Below are 19,939 nucleotides of genomic sequence, written 5' to 3'. Positions count from 1 at the left end.
ACACACATGCAGTCTGATGGATACAAAGCGCTTCATGGCGGCAAAATAAAATATTGTTTAGGTTCGAACGGGGAGTTGCCTTTGCTTCTTCTGCATCATTTACAATAATAATCATATTCAATATTCAAACACTGTTTTCAACCAGTCAAATCAATCATTCAAAATGAATAACAGGCAATTACCAAGAGTGCAATAAACAATATGACTAATGGATGGCCCATGTTATGACTAATGTGTAGCCTAAGGACACTCCTGGCTCTTTCTGATTGGATAAATATTTCATACCACATCTTGACCTACAGCACATGACGTGAAAAACATGTTGTGCTGGGAAATTGAACAAATTGGTTTCTATGAATATATTTGTTTGTAACCAGAGGAGGAAAACTATACGTCACCAACTACCACCTGCAAATAAAGCGCTTTTTAATAAGAAATTTAATCAGATAATAATAAATAAGAACTTTAAGCATAAATTTTATTAAAAAAATGTTATATGTATATTTTCAAATGTAAACATTTTATTTGTATTTTTTACATTGCATACATTAAATAATTGGATGGAATAATTCTAATGAAAAAACAGGTAATGTACAGGATTTCCATATTTTCACAGATAGACAGCAGACAAGTCTATTAGCCATCATGACAAATTCATAAATAGTAAAGCTCCTTCTCTAACAGTAGTTTATCAATTTTGCAGAAGACAGATATTGATATTTTGACAAATTCAAAATGATTAGTAAATTCTAAAAGTGCATCATAGACATATACTGTAGTATAGAAAGCCTTAGATATATTATATGTTCTAAGTAAAAGCCATATTGATGTTGAAATTTACAGAAAAGTGCGACCGTTTCTGGGGAAAGAAAATACAGATTAAGAAAGTGCACTGCCTTTAGAAATACAATTTCAAAATTTATTTTATGATAAAACATTTACATTACACATTTAATTTACATTCCTCATCTTTAAACCCTAAACTTTGTCAAAATATTACGTACAGTATTTCTCTTTGAAAAAATAGCAGCAAAACGAGAGAGACAATTTGGGGGGAGTTTTTTTTTTCATACAGCAGGGTGAAGATGCAGCCTAGAAAACAATGGAACCAGCTATATATCTCTGTATGGATTGGGAGGCTTGATAGGGAGGGAGGTGGACAATCAGGACCGTGGGCCCCCTATGAGAGCAGTCCAGCGGGGGTTATTGGTTGGAGCGGCCCCCCCAGGGGAGGCTCTCTCGCTCTGTCTCTCCTTGGGCTTGTGGGTCTCTCCGGGTCCCGGGGGACCGAAACTGTAGAGGCCGACTCGCTGCAGGGGCCCTAAAGGCACCAAGCAAGAGACACACTGAGGGTGCAGTCCGCTGAATTTAGGTGGTCGGTCCCAGAAAGACAGACAGAACTACAGACAGACAGATGGACAGAATATATGATAAACTAGATGGATGTCATCGCCAGCTATAATAGCCTTTGTATTCTTTGTATTTTGCTTGTCAAACAGTGCAAACCTTTGTCCAGCATGATGAGGGGAACTATATTTAATGGGCTGAAAATCATAATTCAGCACATGCCTGTATTTTTGTGAAAGACAAAGACGGTCAGTGAGAGAACCAGAGAGTTTGTTTCTACTTAAAAACTTTTTTGGTCTGGCATCTGCTGTGGAATAATGAGATCCAAGCATCATCTGGCAGTTTGTGAATACCTGAAATCCATGCAGGTGTTGGTTTTGACAGTGGTGTGTTTTTATATGTGAGAATACCTCGTTGATTCCTGTTCTTTGTGGCCATGTCAGATGGAGGAAAAAGAAGAGTTTGGTAAGAAGAGTGCGTGGAGGACAAACGGGTGGATGTTGTACGTGTTAGCATCACCCCTCCTCCACCTCCTCATCCTCCTCACCCCTCCAACACCATCTTATTTTCCCCTCCTTCAATCTCACACACCCTCCCTCCATCCCTCTCTTCCACAGACGCGCACAACCACACTACATTCTACAAGAAATAATTGCTTTTGTCTGGAAGGAGTGTAGGGAGGAGGGAAAGGGGGCGCGCATGGCTCCCTTTGTGGAAAGAAGGGGGTCTTTGAAGGACAACTAGTCACTTCTCCCTTCCCTCCTTTTTTTCTCCTCTCCTCTTCTTGTCTCACCTCCCTTCTCCTCCTTCTCGCTCATTACTGCACCACCTCACTCCTTCCCATGAGTTTTTCTCCTTGCCTCCTCTTTCCCTCCTCCCTTCCTTACTCTCCATCTCTGTCTTCTCCTCGCCCTTCCTTCTCTCTCTCCTCTTCCTCTCCTCTATCCTCCTTCCTCCTCTTGCTCCCTTCCCCTCCTCTCCCTCATTGGACCTGCGGATGTCATCTGTCATACGTGAAGCGGAGGGAGAAGGACAATAAAACCTGGTTGTCTACTACAAGGGATGACACATTTTTCATAATTAAGAATATGCCAGTTTAGTGTGCAGCACACATTTCTTGACGACATGGCTGTCTGCTGATGACTGAGTGAATGACAAGCTTGGTGATGATGGGAAAATTATTTATTGTATGTGCAATTTCCATTAAAACAGGCCTAATCAGCCGCAGCATTAAGCGAGCAGATGTAAACAGTCCTGCTGGATGGGGCTGTCGGGCCCTACAGGAGCAAAGAGCTCGCTCATTCCTATTGATTTGCCCGTATTGACTGCGATGTTTAAGGTATCGATTTTTCTATTTAAAAATCTATATCGACAATAATCTGGTGTGTAAGCGCCCGGCGTTGACTGATGCTGGCCTGTAATTGACAGCGTGTAGCATGTCGGTGCCGGGGAGGGAAAGGGCACCAGGCGAGGAGAAGGCATGCTGGGGAGGCCGGGACAGAGGGATGTAGAATCCTGGAGCAGGAGGGAGGAGAAGAGAGGAGGAGGAGGAGAAAGAGGAGGAGGAGGAGGGTGGTGGTGATTATCTCTGTAATGAAGGAGCTCATCTCCTGCACACCTTTTTAATTTGTAACCATGTGTGGATTTTTAGACACTTATATGCTATCATAAGAATTCCCCATGCATATAAACGATGCTGCATTTGTCTCACTTACTTTAAAAATTCACTAAACTGTATTTTCAGCCTACAAAACATATCCCTCGTGCCTAGAACAGCAGCGGTCGCTCTCGTCTTCCTATACATCTGAATAACCTAATGATCCACCCTCAGCTCAGAAGGGCTTATTAAAAGCAGCAGTGATAAGATAACTTAATTCCATGCTGGGTCGCCTGGTCGGTATTAGCACTAAGCATATAGGTATCCATGGAACCTCTTATCGGGTCTTCATCCCTTCCCTGGGAGGCCGGAAGTAATGCACTGATCACCATTGGCATCATTATAGCCGGTATTATTAAGAGGGGGGGGGGGAGAAAAAAAAATCCAGAAATCAATACAGGATACCTTTTGCAGCGGTAGTGAAAACGAGGGAGATGGGGGGTGGGGGGGTGTGTTTGGTGGTGGTGGGTGGGAGGCAAGGAGGGAGGGATTGAGGGCTGGAGGGAGGTGCGGGGGTGGGGTGGTGATGTGTGAGTAGTAGCGGGTCCTCTCTCGCCTCAATGTTGCGGCCAGCCTAGTGGCAGATCGCTACAATCCTGGAGGGAGCCGGGTCGAATGAGCTATTGGGGTTCCCAAATAATTACGGGGACAAAACAGACAGACAAAAAAAAAGACACACAGACGGATGGACGGAGATAGGCAAGTGTTCCGATAACACGCGACACCACAGTCGGATTCTGTAGCTACAGCTTTCTTATTTCCGTTGTTTTGTGGTTTATTGTTTTGTTTTTTTTATTATTTATTTATTCGCTGTATTTATTTATTTATTTATCTATCGATTGATTGCGTTTTAATTACTGCCTTGTGACAGAGAGCGAGGGAGGAGGAGCGTCAGGGCCAAGCGCGCGCGTCGTGTTTGTTTGTGTGTGTGTGTGTGTGTGTGTGTGTGAGAGAGAGAGAGAGAGAGAGAGAGAGAGAGAGAGAGAGAGAGCGCGCGCGAGAGAGAGAGAGTGTGTGTGTGTGTGTGTGTGTGTGTGTGTGTGTGTGTGTGTGTCCGTGCAGCCTTTCCCACCACTTGTTTATTTATTCGTTCCTGATAGCCTTTAATGAAGCTGTTTTACATGCGCTCGCGAAGCGATCCGCTACCGCGCGCGAGTGGATGAATGTCTTACATGTAGCCTTCATGCAAAAGGAAAGAGGAGAAGGAGCGCGTGCAGCTAGAGACCAAATACAACAGATCAAACCAAATACTATACAGAAATCCAAATAATACTTTCTAACTCTGCTGGCCTTTTACACCGTCTTGTCTGTTGCTATGTGTCATCATTTATTTTGGTGTTTTAAATTGCAAAGCGAATACCAAAGCGAAGCCCGGCCGGTGAAGCTATAATAGGCTAGCGACTGTTCTCATGCCTTTTCACACCTACAGGAAACATTACCGGCGAGGAGTGAGAGGATAAAATAAGCTCCCGGGCCTTTATGTTTACTCAAGAAGAACGCTTTAGCAGAGCAAAAGTAACAGAGAGACGCAAGTGCATCGACGACAGACAGGTGACACAGCCTTTTTTTTTTTTAATTATTATTATTATAAAGCTACTACAATAGGCCTGGAACACAACTTTTCCTGTAGCCCGCGGGAGTGAGGTCTGATCTCCTCTCTATCCGTCTGTGTGTTACAGTCTGGACTGTAAGCTGCACTCAAGGGACCATCCTACACATATGTTCTATGCACATTTACACCAAAACTAATGTCGGCCACCAGTCGACATCCACACACGTAAATAAAAGTGCGCAGCTGGGCTACATGACTACACACCTAACAGCGAATGTTGTGAGCGCTCCATACCAAATATTTCCCCAAAGCTGTCTACCAGAGAAACGGACGAAGACACAGAAGCTGCAGAGGAGGACAGAGCTCATTACAGTACTACTTCTGTCAGATTATTTGCATCAAAACAAGAAGCCGGAGGAAGATCATGTTTGTTCCCTTGCCGGTGCCGTTCGTGTTTCAGAGAACTGCCCCTGACCTCAACGCCTGGCGTCTCAAGTCTCCTCTGGCTCTCCGCTCCAACTCCGGTAAGACATTTTTTTCCCCCCCTCTCTCTCTTCTCCCTGCTACACCTCCTCCATGTCGGCCAGCCATGCAGACCCGCCCCGCCTCGCTCGGTGCCGATGCACTTGCAGCGGGGAGAGAAGTCGGCGCACACACCCACTTACACATGCACACACACTTCCTCGGGCTCCTTCTGAAGGCTTAAACAGTCCTTTGCACTTCCCAGGCGGTTGTTAAAATCAAAGAAGCTGTATTTTTTTTTTCTTCCCCCTCAAGCGCAGTGGAGTGTTCCGATAGATTGAAAATTAATTTCGTATAAAATGTCCTTTTTTTTTTTTGTTGGTTTTTTTTTTTGCGGTCCATTCTTTAAAACCATGCGCCACTGTTCCAGCCGTGTGTCGGCCAATTTCCGCGTCGCCTATGTGTTCCTCTCTGTGGGTATTTTTCTCTCCTGTCTCCGTCCCCGTCCTTCCCCTCTTCTCCACTGCCTGCGCCTGAGCCTCAGCCTCCGACTCTCCCCAACTAGACTCTCGGCAGGCAGGGAATATTCATGCCAACTTATCGATCCTGCGGAGATCGATTCCTGGGCCGGTGGAAGCAGGGAGAGGGGGAGATAGAAGGAGAGAGTAGGTGCACGGAGGAGTACGACCATACGAGAGGAGACAGAGAAAACACCGCTTTTCTCTCGTTTTATTCCATACTGTTTTGTGCTCGTGCTTTATTTAACTTGTTAGTGGCTCGGCTTTGCGCTTGCTCAACCGCTCTGATGCGCCATGGTGACCACTTTTGCTCTGACATGCGTAAAGGTTAGCCGACAGGAATCGTATCCTCGTAAACACCACTGGAAGTAGACTTCGAGTGACTCCATCTCTCTGTCCCAGTGCGTGGCTGCTGCATGGTTGAAAGCGGAGTAAGCAGAGGGAGCGTGGAGTCAGGGAGGGGGAGGGTGCCGGCTGAGGCTGGGGCGCCGTCTGCGTTTCATCTGCGCTGAAGTGGAAGGAAAAGGACGCGTGGTGGGAGCAGCTAGGCCTCAGTGTGTCACTGACTGTCATTGTGAGGGAGCTCTTGCTCAGTCCAGCTTTGACTGTTACTCAGACATGCAACAGCTGCTCAGTTCTTTACATCTTTTCTGTCCTGTACGTGCACACGGAAGCACTGCAGTGTTAAGGGAGGTGATGGGACATGTCAAAAATGAGTACCACTTGGTCAATGTCATGTTAAAGTGAGTTATTAATTCATGCATGCACAAACAGTATCTTGTATGAAATGTGTCTGGTGTGCACCTTGTCCGGTGGATGGGCTCTTAAAGGGCCAGCACCCCCACTCCACTCCACCCCACCCCACCGCACAGCTCCCCTCTCATTTCCAGATCAGTTCAAGCCCATTTGATTTCAGAGATGTCAGGCTTCACCCTTACTCCACATACTCAGTCAACAGAGCACAGCATGTGACAGTGAAGGGATAGGTGATAGAGGGGGAGAGCAGAAGAGTGCAGAGGGATGAAAGAGACCTGTTACCCGCCATATCTCCAGAGATATACACTGAGAAGAGGGGGGAGAGTGGTTGGAGAGGGGATGAGGCGAAGAAGCGGGAACCGGGGAGGAGGAGTTTTCGCGCTCCACACGTTGAAAAATGGCGAATGTCAAAATGAGATAAAAAAAAAAAAAAATGTGGAAAGAGGGAGTAAGAGAGAGAGAGAGAAGGGAGTGAAAGTAAGAGCAGATGACAGAGTGAAAAACGAGGAGGGAGAGGAAAACCCAGTTTGAGCTTGAGAGGTGAGAGTAAACCACGGATGAGCCATTATGTTGCAGTGTCCCAGGCCAGGGCCGGCATCTGAATAAGCAGGCAAACTGATGGGATGTGTACACAGGCTGCTGAATTCCTTAGATGGTGGGATAGCAGTGATTCACAATGCTATGCTGATTTAATTCCACTTTGATAACACAGTACAAGGCGACGTCCTTTTCAAACTCAGAGGGTTTTTCGCTAGAAGAGTGCAGGGTCAGTTCAACATCTCAGGACCAGAACAGGGCTGCACCGCTGTTTCTTCAAGACATCAGCAAACAACAAGGAAATGTGTCACCCGCACGTTTTTAGAGAAAGATACAAACACATCTGGGAGGTGCTTTCAGTAACTTAAGTATCACATTGTGCCCTTGAACTCTAGTCTGTGCTTTCCCAACCTTTACTGCTAGTTCACACACACACACACACACACACGCACGCACACACACACACACACACACACACACACACACACACACACACACACACACACACACACACTCTCCCTCTCAGGTTTTCTGGGTAGTTGTAGGGCTCTTGACTCAAGCTCTCAGTTAACTAGTCTCTTTGACTGGTGGCAGCTCCTTGACTCCTTTTGCGTTCGAGCTCTGTGCGGGGTCAAAGGTCAATGCAGGAGTGTTTGACTCAGCCCCACCTGACCCTTCTCTGCCCCCTGTGTTTTGATTCTCTTTCATGTTACAACAGGTCTCGAGCACTCATGCACAACCCCTGTGGGGGCTCACACACACACACACACACACACACACACACACACACACACACACACACACACACACACACACACACACACACACACACACACACACACACACACACAGTCACGAACCAGACAAACCATCGTATACAGTAGCATAAAACAAGCATGTTAGACTGTTTTCCACCTGGATAGCAACCTGCTCTAACTGATCCAGGTTTTGTTCTATTTTTAATGGAATTGTGTCTGTGAAGGTGCAGGTCAGGGCCACTGCTGTGTGAACTGTTTGTGTGTGTGTGTGTGTGTGTGTATGTGTGTGTGTGTGTGTAGTAAAGTGGTTTGTGAAGCCATCAGCATTAACTGGTGTATGAAAGTTTAATGGGACAAAGAGGAGAAACCGCAGGTTTCCCACACAGTGCAGAGCTTGATATGATATGATATGATCTGATATGATGGGACATCAAGGAGACTGGAGACTGCTTTTTTCTTTCTTACACTTACACACACACCTAGATTCAGTTCATCTCAGCTATGCACCTTCTGTCACGCACCATTAACCACCATCTCCTACCATATACTGTCTAACTCTCTCTTTCACCCACACACACACACACACACACACACACACACACACACACACACACACACGCACTTATACTCACACATGCTCCTCAGATTTTAGCCTTGCTTTATGTCTGTCTCTGCCTTTCAGACAGAGTAACATTTAACGATACAGTTATCGATATTTATTTTCCTCATAACATTTCCTGACTCTGTACTGTAGTGGCAATCTGATGTTTTTATTTCACGCAGTGTATTCCAATAAAATTTTCAGGCTTAATCCATTAATCAACATGTCTACACTTCTGGGTCGGTGCTCTGTGGTCACTTCTCAGACATTTCCTCATGTGTCCGGGGCACTGGCACACGCCTTCGATTGCTACATGATGTAAGGCCATGCATGTGCTTACCCATTTGCTCTGTGTGTGACAAAGAGAGCAAGAGTGTGCGTTTGCGCGCAAGCACGGACACACGTGCAAACTAGTGTGTGTAGGTATAGATCGGTTTGTGGAGGGGAGCGTGCAAGTCGCAGTGTTAACATGATTGCAAATGACAAAATGTCAACCTGGGTTTGTTAGCAACATAATGGGGAATCAATAGACACGAGAAAGATGTCAATACTACATGCTTTATTGCATTAAGCTACCTCTCTCTTTCTCTGTGGCCCTCTCTCTCCCCTCTTCCTTTCCCTTTCCCTCCTGCTCTCCCTGCTCTCTGTCACAATACGAGTCTCTCTCTCTCTCTCTCTCTCTCTCCCTGTGGTAGCAGAATTAGATTGCAGTATATGAGCCAGCCACGGGGTTCTGAATGCAGCAGGCTGATGGCAGAAAGCTTCAGGAGCTAATGGGCTATCGGTTCATCTATTTACGTATATTAGCTTCACATAGATGGCCCCCAACACAGTTTGACAATGTGACGAGGCCCGAATGAGCCGCAGCAGTGACGTCTTATGTTAAACTGATGCATTTATGGAACGAGACAAGCAAAAAAAAAAGTCCTCATAAGATTTCATTAAAATTATCTAGCGACATCAAAGCCCAGTCTATGGCATCACACCCACTTCAGGTGACAATATTCTTTTAAAATATAGTAGCATATTGAGAATTAAGCCTTTTGGATTAATCCAAACAAATCCTGTCTGTATAATGATAACATTAATACTGCTGTGTTATTTGTTTTACATTGGGAGTTGAACATTTCTTTTAATCCTATTAACCGTTTTCCTCTTTATTGGCTTTGCTCAGGTGTGCATATGCGCCAGTAGGTTGTATTTGTGTGTGTGTGTGTGTGTGTGTGTGTGTGTGTGTGTGTGTGTGTGTGTGTGTGTGTGTGTGTGTTTGCACTAATGTGTGTATTGGTTGAGACTAATGTAGTATTAATGCTGATGAGGTCCCACAGCTCATTATTAGCAGTGAGTGGTATTGAGTTTCACCCTGGGAACAGGAGAGACAAGGACACACACACACACACACACACACACACACACACACACACACACACATACAGAGCGTCCTCATCAACCATTAGCGTATTAATAAGCATTAACACTCCCTCATATATTCACACATTCACACACGCTTGTTCACCAAACAATGACCTTTACAGGCATACTTCTAAACATGCAAGCATATTAATCTTGATGAATAGCTTTTACAGGCTATTATCTTTTAATGTGTTCATTGGATTGACACACACACACACACATGGACTCACACTTAGAGGAATAATTGTGTGCAGTTGATCACTGTATCCAGTGAAATACAGCCCAGCATTAGTCCTTAACAGGGGTTGGGTGAGCAGGCCACTTAATCAGACCTGGAGACTTTAATTACCTGGTGAGCACACACAGAGGGGGATGGATGGAGTGTGTGTGTATGTGTGTGTGTGTGTGTGTGTGTGTGTGTGTGTGTGTGTGTGTGTGTGTGTGTGTGTGTGTGTGTGTGTGTGTGTGGCATGTGTAGGTGTGTGCGTGGGCAGTTAATCAACACATCAGCAGGAATAAACACACACAAACCAGCTGACTAGATATTGATTTACACTTCCTACTGTGTTTCTGGTTGCCTCTCCTCGTCTGTGCTCCAATAATATACAAATGATCCACACACAAAGAGCTCAAGAATACTTGACCGCTGCATGGGAGATGTCCTACTCAGAGTGTGTGTGGACGCTTAATCAGTTTTGGCCTGGTTGTGATCAGGGTTGGAGTGGACTTCACCGCAGGCTGCCAATCACCTGCATCACACTAGTCAAAACAAGCCCTGGAACTCCTGCTGACCATATTGAACACCTGATTAGCTGATTTTTGGTTGACCTTTTTTCACCCAACTCTTCCTGATTTATTCAAACATCAGTGCAAAGTTCTCAGCAACAGACACATTGCCCCGGTCAAAGCTTCATTCATTTCTTTGTTGCAAATATGCAAGGTTAGTCTATTTGCTGAGATGACCATGGTCTCATTTACTGACCAACAATGCGTTTTCACCAGCCGCTGTCTTTTTCTGTTGTTGATTGCTACAGGCTGTCACCTCTGCCACCCCGCTCATGTGCCAGTACATTTCGATAATAAAAAAGACCAATAAAATCCAGGGGTTTGATTGGGTGTCTCCCCTTAGCCCAGCAGAGCGGATGACTAAATCAGGGGTCCTTCTCTCCATTTCATTTAGCTGATAAGATTTATGGTAATGAAGGGGTCCTATTAACCTTTGGGGTTCCACTGCTGTTCTTCAGACGGAGCGTAGATGAGAGTGCTTGCGATCGGGTTTTGAGGCGCAGGCAGTGAACACGTCTGCTACGAGCAATGTCACATCATCGCAAATGTATCCTCTGGAGTGCGCACACATACAGAGCTTACACACACACACACACACACACACACACACACACACACACACACACACACACACACACACACACACACACACACACACACACACACACACAGACAGACAGAGTGGAGACTCTCCAAAAGCACCTCAGCCCTTTGAGAGAGCTGAATGCATGTTTAATCTCCCCTCTGTCTTTTTCTTCTCTGCGTTTTCTCTCTTTTTTTTTTTTTTTTTTTTATCCCCTCTATCCTTCCTGCTCTCCATCCTTCTCTCGGCTGGAGCATTCTGTTCTGAAATTAATCTGTTGTACTCCACAACCTCTTCCTCCTCTCATTCCCTTGTTCAATCGCTTACTTACGCTGCCTTTCTCTCAGAAGTGCACAGTCACACTCTTTGTCTCTTTGCTGCCGGGATGTGAATGAAAACACTCGAGATATAATAAAGAATTACGTACGATTAGTTAGTTAGTTAAACTTTGTTATAAAAATCTAAGATGTATTTTTTTATTTTTTATTTTAAGAGTCATATTTTAGTGATTTCATGTTTGTCTTTCAAAAAGAATATTTCTGTACATTTTTTTTTTCCTTGTTGTATCTTAGATTTTGTGTGTAACTAATAGGCTCCCTTTCTGCCTGCATCTATCCATACCAACGATATTAACTGTCTTTAGATTTTAGGGGGCAAAAAGAAAGGCGGGATGACAGAGAGAGGCGCAACCCCCCCCCCCCCTTCTGTACAAGGGCTGCACCCCTCTGTCCCTTTGTCTGCTTGTAAAGGGGACAAGGGAGGAGGTGCAGAGCACGGGGTGCCGGAGGAGTGACTAAGTGACCTCTCTCTCCCCTTTCTTTTGACGCTCCCATGTTCTGTCCATTTTGTTGTGCATGTCCCTTTCCCTCCCTCCTCTTTCATCCTCTTTCGTTCCCCCTTTTTTCAGCCTGGTTAAGTCGCCATGGCTGTTGGCCTTGTATGTCCTGCTCTCTCTCTCTCTCTCTCTCTCTCTCTCTCTCTCTCTCTCTCTCTCTCTCTCTCTCTCTCTCTCTCTCTCTCTCTCTCTCTCTCTCTCTCGCTGTCCTTTTCTCTTTCCCTCTCTCTATTCTCACATCTTCAGTAACAGCAGCCTGGTTGCCAAAGTGTCTGTAGGACACATTAAGGCCCATAAAAGCCTAGTCTGCGGTCGCACTCTTAACCACCAGTCAGAGGTAGTGTACAAAAGTGACTTTAAATGAGTCTGTGATTACCCTGGAACACGGAGAGATACTGAAGTGGCCAAGAGAGTGTGAGACAAGGCCAGAGCGCTGCTCTTGAGTGTTTCTTGAGTCTCTTAAGGAAAATTGAACAGAAATTAATATTTGTTTGTCCCACAACCGAGAGCTAAAGACGCTACCTGAGTGGAACAAGCGATGACAAGTTGTAACCCAAATTTCCTGCCACCACCCCCTTCATCACAACCTGCTCGTCCCTCCCCTCCCCATTACCCCTCTTCCTAATTGGCCACATGCTGCCATGAGTGACAAGTGTAATCATCAGTCAAATTATGATAGGGGGGGTGGGGGATAAGGTGGAGGCCAGGGGAGGAGGAGGAAGAAGAGAGGAACAGCAGAAGGTGGTGGTGATGTTGGGGGGGGGGGGTTGAAAGGACGTGCTTTGATCAGAGATAGAGAGGGTGGGTGAGTGGGCAAACAGACAGAGCTACATGGAAACCTGCTGTCCACACACCTGCTGCTTCATAGATGGGCAACATTAGTACCCTCAGACCTCAGCGCATCATAAAACACCACAGACAAGACTTTCAGCAACCACAGTTGATGCGAGAACTGTTTATTGATCGTGCTTACAATAGTATTGAACTTGGACTTGTATCTTTTCCTCCGCTTTTAATTTCAATCTGAACAGTAACAAACCTTCCTCGCTGTCATTACAATCACAACACGGACGAGAACAATGCAATCACAGGGTGTGGTAGCAGCAGTCTTTGATTCTCACTCGGACACACCAGGCCAGCCCTGTGTTATATTTGGATGCACTGAGAGCAGATGTTAGCTTTCCAGCCAGCTAACGAGGTTTACAGTAATTAGGAGTGCTGATGAAGCGCTTTGATTCTCCGGCTGTGGCGGCCCTCTCATTAGCGGCTAGCTAGCTAGCGCTGCAGCAGGCGCTCCAGTCACATCCTATTAGGCGGCTCAATGTACACTCTGAATTAGGAGCAGGAGATTAAGTGGAGATGAAAACTGTCTACGCACACACACAGATACATGCACACACATGCTTGCGCATAAACACACACAGACACAGATAAATTCAGACTGTTTTTAAAAAAGACCAGCAGAGTCCACATATACCCGCTGTTATAATGAGCGAGTTAAAAGAAAATTCCTTCTTAGGCAGTAACCAAAAAATGTTAAAGTTACTAATTGGAGCTGGCGGTACACAGGACATCCCTCAAACTTTGCCTGTGCTAATAATTTTGTGATTACAATGTGGTTCAAAAGGCAGTTGTAACAAAATAATCTCTTGTGTGAGCATTTTTCAGACGAAACTACACATGCAACAAAGAGGAAAAGACAAAAAACATCCCCAGAATATTCAGCTTTTAAGTTTGTGTGTGTGTGTGTGTGTGTGTGTGTGTGTGTGTGTGTGTGTGTGTGTGTGTGTGTGCGAGTGTGTGTGTGCATGAATCCAGGCAGTGAACTATTTCCCAGTGTCTCCTACAAATTAAAGAAAACAAAAAGACCTTGAAAATGCTCCAACTCTATTTTTCCCTTCTGTTCCACTCCTCACTGTTTGTCAATACTCTCTACATACTCTCTCTCTCTCTCTCTCTCTCTCTCTCTCTCTCTCTCTCCCCTCGTCTTTTGTGTGATGGAGTGATTATTGAGGACGTGGCTCCTGTGTTTAACACTGGTTGATGAAGTCTGCCTTTGTCTGTCTGCGCTAACCTGTCGCAACCGGGACACCGCTTATAGCAAAATCAATACACAGAGTAGAAGAGAGAGGCCGGGCGAGGGAGGTAGAGAAAAGAAAGGAGAGGGAGCAGGTGAGTGGGTGAGGAGGGGGTCTGTTGGAAGGTAGATAAATTCAACGAGGCCGACGAGTCAGAGTGGAGGAGGAAGTCAAAGAAAAACAAAAGATGGAGGGAAATTTGAATTGATTCCACCGCTGCCGTGATGGCGATTGACAGTGTCACTCACAGAGCCCGTGTGTGTGTGTGTGTGTGTGTGTGTGTGTGTGTGTGTGTGTGTGTGTGTGTGTGTGTGTGTGTGTGTGTGTGTGTGTTTATGCGTGTGTAAACAGGGCATTTATATGTATATGTTTGTTTTGCCTGTGCGTGGCCTCGACCGAGGGACTGGTTATATCAGTTGTAGTGCGAGCGCATGTGATTGTTTGGAGTGTGTGCACAGCAGCAGGATGGGACAGCCGCTATCTGTGTGTGACCGTCAGCTCTGCGTGTGTGAGCTTCATTTGCTTCCACTCCCCAGAGTCGGAGCCAGCGTGAAGAGAGGAGGAGAGCGACAGAGGGGCGAGGAGAGGAAGGACGGAGGAGGAGAGGATGAGGGGGGAGAGGTGAGGCGGTGGGGGTTGGGGGGGGTGGTGGTGGTGTGAGAGAGGCACAGCTGGGAAATGAGAAATGCAACCCCCCTCTCCGTACCACCACCTTACACTCACTCATACGGCACACATACATACACACACGATCCCCATCTCTTTATCCTCCCCTCAGGAAAGACAGGGTGGAGGTGGTGGTGGTGGTGGTGTTGGAGGGGGTGAAGGGAAGGCAGAGGCAGGAGGGGGGGGATAGGAAGAGATGGAGAAGGGGACAGATAGGGGCATTAAAATTCATGGCCTTTTTTTTTTTCTTTTTTTTTTTTTCTGCTGAAAATCAATAGTGTTTACTATGAATGAGTGGAACAGTGGACAACAGTGGTGCCGGGGGGACAGAGAGACAGAGAGGAGGAGGAAGAGGAGGAGGAGGAGGAGGAGGAGGAGGAGGAAGAAGAAAAGAGAGCAAGGGAGGGAGAGGTAAAGAGGAGGAGGGGTGACTTTATTGCGATAGGCAGAAGCACCAGAGGCCAAGGTTAAAGACCAGCAGGGGCAGAGAGATAGAAGCACCAAGTAAATTCTGTTGTCTTCTAAAACAGACATACTGCCTTGTAAATGCATATTTATTGTTCGCTATCGTACATAATGTAAGGTAAATCATAATCTTCCTTGCTGTAATATTCCCTGCAGTGACATCGACTGTTAGACTGCCGTTGCTTTTCAGTCTTCCCATCCCTCATTCCTCGCTTCAGCTGACTCTACCTTCCAAAAAACTGTGTTAATTGGCAGCCCACAAACACCACTGGCACGGCTTCACACAAACAAACAGAAGACTCACGAGAAAAAAACGCACACAAACTCCAGACCAGTTCACACTGAGTTGTTCAGCAACCCTGACCCTGTTTCCTGCTGCTGAAAGCCTAGAAGTTCAGGATGGCTTACCAGTGTTTTCATTAAGCACTGCCTGTGTGTGTCACAGCACTTGATCAAAGAAGAGCAATGGGTTTTTTTGTGGTTTTTTTGCTGAACGTATCGCCAGCATGTTTCATACCAATCAAAGCTTTTAAAACAGTCATGCGTTCTCCCCCCCCCCCTCTCCACACACACACACACACACACACACACACACACACACACACACACCCGCTGCTGTCCGTAAATAGAAAATACATCATGATAGAAAAGTCTTTATTTTTCAATTTTTTTTTTTTCTCCCGGTTATTTGTTTTTTCTTTTGTTATCTACATGTTCTGTGTATCATATTCTCACCATGGAGTCTGTGTCTTCAGGTTGTAGTGGACGGCATGATTGATTGTGAGTGTGTGCATATGTGCCAGCACGGCTATCGTGCGTATACCCTCCCTCCTCCTCCTCCCCCCCCATCCCCCCTCCCCCCCGTCATCGTGCACACGCTGGTGTGTTCGTGCATTGTCGTGCATTGTTGTGCATGTGAAATTGTGTGTGTGTGTGTGTGTGTGTGTGTGTGTGTGTGTGTGTGTGAGTGAGCTGTGCAGAGGGGTGATATATATATTCAGGCAGCTCATGCATTATGGAGAGTGCAGGTGAGATCGTCTAAATGTGAACTGCTGGTATGTGGAGGGTTCAGGGCCAATCTCACCGAAGCCTTTTGTATTAGCATAGCATCTCCATTTCAAATCGGGCCTGTCAAAAACCAGCAGCATGTTTTATTCAGCAACAGATATTGATCACATATTATGCATACATACCAAATCTATATTGCATACCAAATCCAAAGCCTTTGGTATGTATATGACGCTGCTTTGTAAATGTGCTGCATGAAAATGTAGGTGTTAGTTATGCACATAAACTCTGCAACACCTTGGCGATGCAAAATATATTTTGGTTGTTTTTGCTGCTGCAGTTGTCTGATGTGGTAACAGTATGCAATAACGTTGATCAGGCATAGAAGTGAGTTGAGAATGACTTGTTTACTGGTCTAAGGAGAAGACTGAGGCAGACAGAGTGCATCCATCTCGCTGCTCTTTGTGTGTGTGTGTGTGTGTGTGTGTGTGTGTGTGTGTGTGTGTGTTTGTGTGGACATTGCATCGTCTGGAGGGATGAGAAGAGTTTGCCGAGGTCAGAATGGTACGGTGCTTCTTTCCTGTGGGCGTCGGCGTGTGTTTGTTACCACGATGCCTCAAAACACCAAAGTGGGTGTTGTGTGCTAACTTCAATCTCTCAATCCACTTACCCAGCTTCTAGCTTCTTGGTCAGTATGACCTTCCAAGCGCCCATATACATTAACAGCCGGCATTTCACTACACCAGCTCCTCTTTGTCCATCAACATGTTTTTCCATCAATATTTCTCCATGTGTTAAACCGGGGACCCGAGGCCATCTCTGCCTTTCTATCATGTGCCGGTTTTTACCATCCCGCCGCACCGGTGCTGCACTAAATCTGCCTTCTCTAAATGACTGGAGTGGATGAGAGGTCATAGTATATGGGGGAGGAGGACAATGCCGGCTTTAGCTGTGATAGAGCTTCCCTTTTCACCCTTTATGAGGTGGCCCATTTGCTGAATGGGACATGAGGAAGGTGAACGCTGGAGACATTTTTCCAGACCAGGACTTTTTTTTTTTTTTTTTTTTATCCCGCCATTGTCTTACCGAGGTTGAATTTAGTGTTTCATTAGCTGTGTCTTCTACCTGCTGAATTTTTTTTTCAACTATCTTGTCCTCCCCTCTCTCTCCCCCCTCGCTCAGTACTCTGTTCCCCTAGCGACCGTTTCCAAGGTGCCCATTCCCAAGGGCTGGAGGAGGGGTCCAGTGATGTCATGCATGCATAACTCTACACCTGTAATTCATGTCCTGCTCTCCCTTCCTCTCTATCATTGTCACTTATTTCTTTCCTCACTATTTCTTCCAAGAAATTCCTCTTCTTTTTTTTCCATACTAGTATTTTTTTTCCCATCTATTTCACCCCCTCTCAATGCTTTTCCTCAGCTCTCCTTCTCTTTTTGTTCCTGTATCTTCATCCAAAACTTACTGCTCCACCATCTTTTCCACCACAAATTAAATGAACTTTTCATTCAGGAATCAATTTGGTTTGTTTCACATTTTGATTTCAAGTTGTGTCTGTTTTACTTTAGCAGTATGAAACAGTGACACTTATCTTTTCACTGGCTGTTAAGAGACAAACAGTTGAGCCGCCCTCTGTCCACAGTGTACATGACTCTCTACATCTGCTCCATGTTTAAAAGGTCATTTGTCAAGCCTGACATTTTCTGCCCTTACCAAAGGTTTCCTCAATATCCAGCCCAGCTCCCCCCACAATTCATAGTTTATGTTTTTTCATCTATTTGTTTGCTTTTTGCACAAACCTTTTCTGACAATACTTTCCTCTTTGGTGTCAAAAAATATCAAGAGAGTGGGAGGCTGAATTCTATCATCTTGTAATGTTCAATAAACTGAGAAATGACAGATGTGGTCCCGTGTGTGTGTGTGTGTGTGTGTGTGTGTGTGGGGGGGGGGGGGGGTTGCCTGGGTAATGGGGCCAAGGATTCCAAGAAATGCACGTTGCAACGGGAAGTGTTGTGAGTGGGTAGTTGCACACTTGATGGGGTCTGATTAGGGATTAATGCGTGTGCATGTGAGTGTGCTTCAATGTGTGCGCGTGCGTGTGCCTGTGTGTGTGTGTGTGTGTGTGTGTGTGTGTGTGTGTGTGTGCGCGCGCGCTGTGCGCGTGTGCCAGCAGGATGTTTTTACTCAGCACAGGTTGTCACTCTCCTGTTTCCCCCTGTGTGCCTTTTGTTCCACCCCTTTTCCACCATTTTGGTTTTTGTCGAGGACAAAAAGAGGCCCCACAGCAAGGCCCCCTACCTGAGCACCGCCTCCCTCCTGACATTTTTCAAAGCTCCCTCTCCAGCACACACTCTCCCCTCTCTTATTTCAAATCTTTGCTCTCTTCACCTCTCTCAAATTTTACAGGTATGACAATAATTAATTATTGCCGAATCCTGTTGCACAAGGTTTATGAAAATAAAAAAAAGTCAACAAACGGTCTGCACTTTACCACATTACTGTTTGTAAACTTTATAGTGTAGTATTTAACCATTATCCCGCCAAAGTGTGTCATACACCTGCCAGTTCATTAGAGGGCAGCGTGTCAGTGTCACGTCTTTGCCTAGGTTAGGGTTAGGCGTCAAAAACCATGTGATTAGGAAAACGAAACTACACGGAAAGCCATGTAGTTAGCTTTAGAGGGTAAAAAAAAAAAAAAAACATGGTTACTCCTCATTAAACAAAGGGTTTGGGTTAAGAAAGGACTTAATGAAAAATTCCACGCTGCTTACTTGTGGATTCAAACCCAGCATAGCTATGCAAACTGCAACAATTTTGTACTTTATCAAATGACCTTTGTTACATGACTTTTGTCACATGACGGTGTAATGTGGCGCCCGTCTACTTTTCTAGGCCAACTGTCACACTGACACGCTGTCCTCTAGTCGGCTGGCAGGTGTATTACATATTACACTTTACATCTACATCACTATAACTAAAGAAATACAGATCATTTCAAATAAAGAACTCTGCACACACAAACTTTGTCAGTTCCGATAGGAAGTCAGCTGAGCCATGCTTACATGCACGCTCGAACTGGTTCAGCTGGAATAGGACTTTTATGTTCGTGCTCTTTAGGCCTAAAAATGCAGAAAGTAGCCTGAAAACTTTTTGTGAGCAACATGGACACGGTATCCAGCTCTCTTAATCCACCTCGGGATTGTTACCTGTCAGAAGTGACTCGGTCAGTTTTGTCTGGCCGTGTGTCTGTGTTGTCCAGGTTGTGGTCACTCCGTGTGTTTAATGTCTTTTTCCGTCTCTCCCTCCCTCTCTGTGTGTGCTGTGCTGATGGGAGGCCACTGGATGGCTTGTTGAATGAACTCTGTGGTTGTGCTGACAAATCAATGATAAAGAGTAATGACATCAACAATGTAATGTATCTCTTTGTGCTTTCATTGACCCCCCCCCCCCCGACTCCCCCCTTAATGTTTATGCCACCTCGGGTCTTTGACTTCGCTTTGCACCATAAACGATGTTTCTATCGCTTTATGTTTGTCATTATATGTATCTTTTATCTCTGTCGTTTGTTTCTCTCTGTTGGTCTGTCTATCCTCTAACTCTCTCCCTCTTCCTCTCTCGCTTTCTCTCTCTCTATTGATCCAGTCATAGTTTTCTCAGTCTTCACAGTACTGGGCCGCTCTAATCAATACAGATAATTGTCTGCTCTCTCTTGATGCCAAACATAGTCTCCCCTTCTCCCCTCTCTCCCTTTTTATCAATGAACCCCAGTCTTCCCTCACCCCTCCTCACCCACCCATCCCTCTCCCCCTCCAGACGGGGATTCCCCCTCCCCTAATGACGGGAGATAACCTGCTTTCTTTACCGATTTTCTCTCCCACCCGCCCTCCCCCACACACATCCCTGCCTCGCCCGCTGCC

General features: G+C 45.7%; 1 protein-coding gene across 5 annotated transcripts in view; it reads left to right on the top strand.

Moving 5' to 3' along the window:
- The first annotated feature begins 3,535 nt into the window (after positions 1–3,535).
- pou2f2b (POU class 2 homeobox 2b) overlaps positions 3,536–19,939 on the top strand; it is a 44,536-nt gene continuing 28,132 nt past the window's right edge. For all 5 annotated transcript variants that reach the window (XM_069142401.1, XM_069142400.1, XM_069142399.1 and 2 more), the window contains exon 1: positions 3,536–5,080. In XM_069142401.1, the coding sequence (XP_068998502.1) occupies positions 4,981–5,080 (100 nt within the window). In that variant the 5' untranslated portion in view covers positions 3,536–4,980. The remainder of the gene's footprint in view (positions 5,081–19,939) is intronic.

The sequence above is a fragment of the Embiotoca jacksoni genome, unplaced genomic scaffold (genome assembly GCF_022577435.1).
Source record: "Embiotoca jacksoni isolate LCO1_2020_lvr unplaced genomic scaffold, fEmbJac1.0.p SCAF_11, whole genome shotgun sequence".
Taxonomy (NCBI): Eukaryota; Metazoa; Chordata; class Actinopteri; family Embiotocidae; genus Embiotoca; species Embiotoca jacksoni.
The sequence above is the reverse complement of the archived record's forward strand: the minus strand, read 5'-3'. Positions and strand labels throughout refer to the sequence as shown.